Below are 2,078 nucleotides of genomic sequence, written 5' to 3' on the forward strand. Positions count from 1 at the left end.
TCTATCTTACCATTCTTAACGATTCTCATTATCCTAACCGAAGTATCACTAGCCGTTTCTACCATAAATGTTTCAGGCACACGACTACATGTCATTTTAGCTAACTTACAAAATGCTACATCTACGAAACTTCTATTAGCACCTGAATCGAACAAAATAGAAGCAGAAATACCTTTTACGAGAAATGTACATGTCACAACATCGGGAATCTGTTTAGCTTGCTCCTGTGTCATCATGTAAACCATGGTTCTCGGCCTATTCTTCTCATCATCTCTCTTCCCACTTCCTCCAGCTTCACCCTCAGTGCATTCTCTAGCCATATGACCTGTCTTCCCACTTGTAACAGGTGGGTTTCGCGTTACATTCATGAGCGTAATGCCCCACCTTCCCACACTTATAACAGGCGTTTGACCCAAATTTGCACTCTCCTCCATGAGGCTTTCCACACTTATGACACACATCAGTACCAGCACTCCACTTTCATTCACCACCATGAATTTTCCCACAAGTTTTACACGATTTCCGTTCCCACACCTTCTGTTTCTTATCCTTGGGATTCCACATCTGAGTACCAAGCCGCTTAGTGTGAGCAACCCATTTCTTTTCTTTCTTCTCCTCTACCACCACCTCATTCACTGCCAGATCATCATAACCCATTTCCGCCAGTTTGACCGTGGAATCAAAAGTGGCAGGTCTATTCGCCTTGACCAATGTGCGGACGTTCGGTAGCAGTCCTCTAACATAGCACTTGATTCTCATAACTTCAGTGTTCACCATTTCGGGCACAAGTCTTAACATACGGTTAAACTCAGTAGCGTACTCGCGATGTGTCATCTTTCCCGCTTTCAAGTTGAGAAACCTCATCTCAGCCCTTTCAACCTTAGCATCAGCACAAAACTTCCTCATTACCATCTCTCTTAGATCATACCACCTCATGGCCTTGATTTCAGCAGCAGTCTTTCTTTGCTCAACAGTTTCCCACCAAAACATAGCTTCATCACCGAACGACTGAGTAGCGAAGCCCATATCTTGATCGCGACGGCACTCGCTAATGCGGATAACCTTATCCATTGCGGTTATCCCCTGAAGAGTAGCGATTGCGTCACCAGTACCAGTTAGCTTAGGTGGGTCGCAACCTTTGAAGGTTCTGTAGTTGCAACCACCTCGGCCTCTCTTTCCCTCATTCATCTTCACAGAACGATCCTCGCTTGATGCCTCATTCTCAGTCTCAGTGTCCTTCTTACTACCCTCCCCAGTCTCCTCAACAGTCTTAGTACGGCTTTCAGTAGACTTGTCTGATTGGAGATACTTCACTGCAGTAGCAACAGCTTGAGTAATCGCAGCTTGAATAACAAGATCTAGCTAATACTCTTCTTCTCTCACAGTCATGCTTCGTTCTTCACTAGGCTCAGTAATCGGTTCATCAGAGGGTACTCGGTTAACACGTGACCTACACGGCGTCCCTTGCGTCCTCCTTGCCCAGTGGTCTTAGTACCAGCCATTCGAATTCTAAAGGAAAAACACAAACATCGTCATGTGAGGAACTATTTAGTACAAGGATAGTAAAGCTATAGGTAATAATAGTGGCCAGTTGGGATTAGCTGCTCACGTTACTTTCCATTTCCTATACACTTCCTTTCGTGAGTCTACTTGTGCTCGGTTCTACTTAGAGCAGTTAGAGTATCAAACATTCAAATATAAACGAGCAATACTAACAATTCATATAACTTTCCTTACTTATCCCTATGTTATACGTAAGGAAATTCATGAATAAGCTTGCTTGAGTAACACATGGCATTCTCTAACTTGCATCTTCTTTCTTTTCTTCTTTACGTCCCATTCTTTGTTCGAGTCTAAGCATGTAGGATGTATATGCGTTTATCAGTTAACGTTCGTGTCGACACCTAACTTCGTTAGAGATTTCACTTCTTTAATGGGTGGGTTCATATTCAACTTCCATTCCTTTGTTTGAGGCGGGTCACGGGGTTGTTCAACGAGTCAGGTCTCTGGTACGGGTTTTGTTTAAGTTTAGCATCCAAGTATTCTCTTTATTATTATTTTATTATTACCAATTAATA

General features: G+C 43.1%; 1 protein-coding gene across 1 annotated transcript; it reads right to left on the reverse strand.

The window, feature by feature from the left end:
• Positions 1-480: 480 nt before the first annotated feature.
• On the reverse strand, positions 481-1,026 carry LOC143589125 (uncharacterized). The gene has a single exon (XM_077069970.1). It carries the CDS (start codon positions 1,024-1,026, stop codon positions 481-483), a length of 546 nt encoding a protein of 181 aa, XP_076926085.1.
• Between the last annotated feature and the right edge of the window lie 1,052 nt (positions 1,027-2,078).

Source organism: Bidens hawaiensis, unplaced genomic scaffold (assembly GCF_021521415.1).
Source record: "Bidens hawaiensis isolate Kalapana, Puna unplaced genomic scaffold, B.hawaiensis_p1.1 tig00037235_1, whole genome shotgun sequence".
NCBI lineage: Eukaryota > Viridiplantae > Streptophyta > Magnoliopsida > Asterales > Asteraceae > Bidens > Bidens hawaiensis.

Excerpts from the sequence above, each read along its gene's own strand:
- LOC143589125 (XM_077069970.1), bottom strand. The coding sequence starts at position 1,026 with ATGGGCTTCGCTACTCAGTCGTTCGGTGATGAAGCTATGTTTTGGTGG.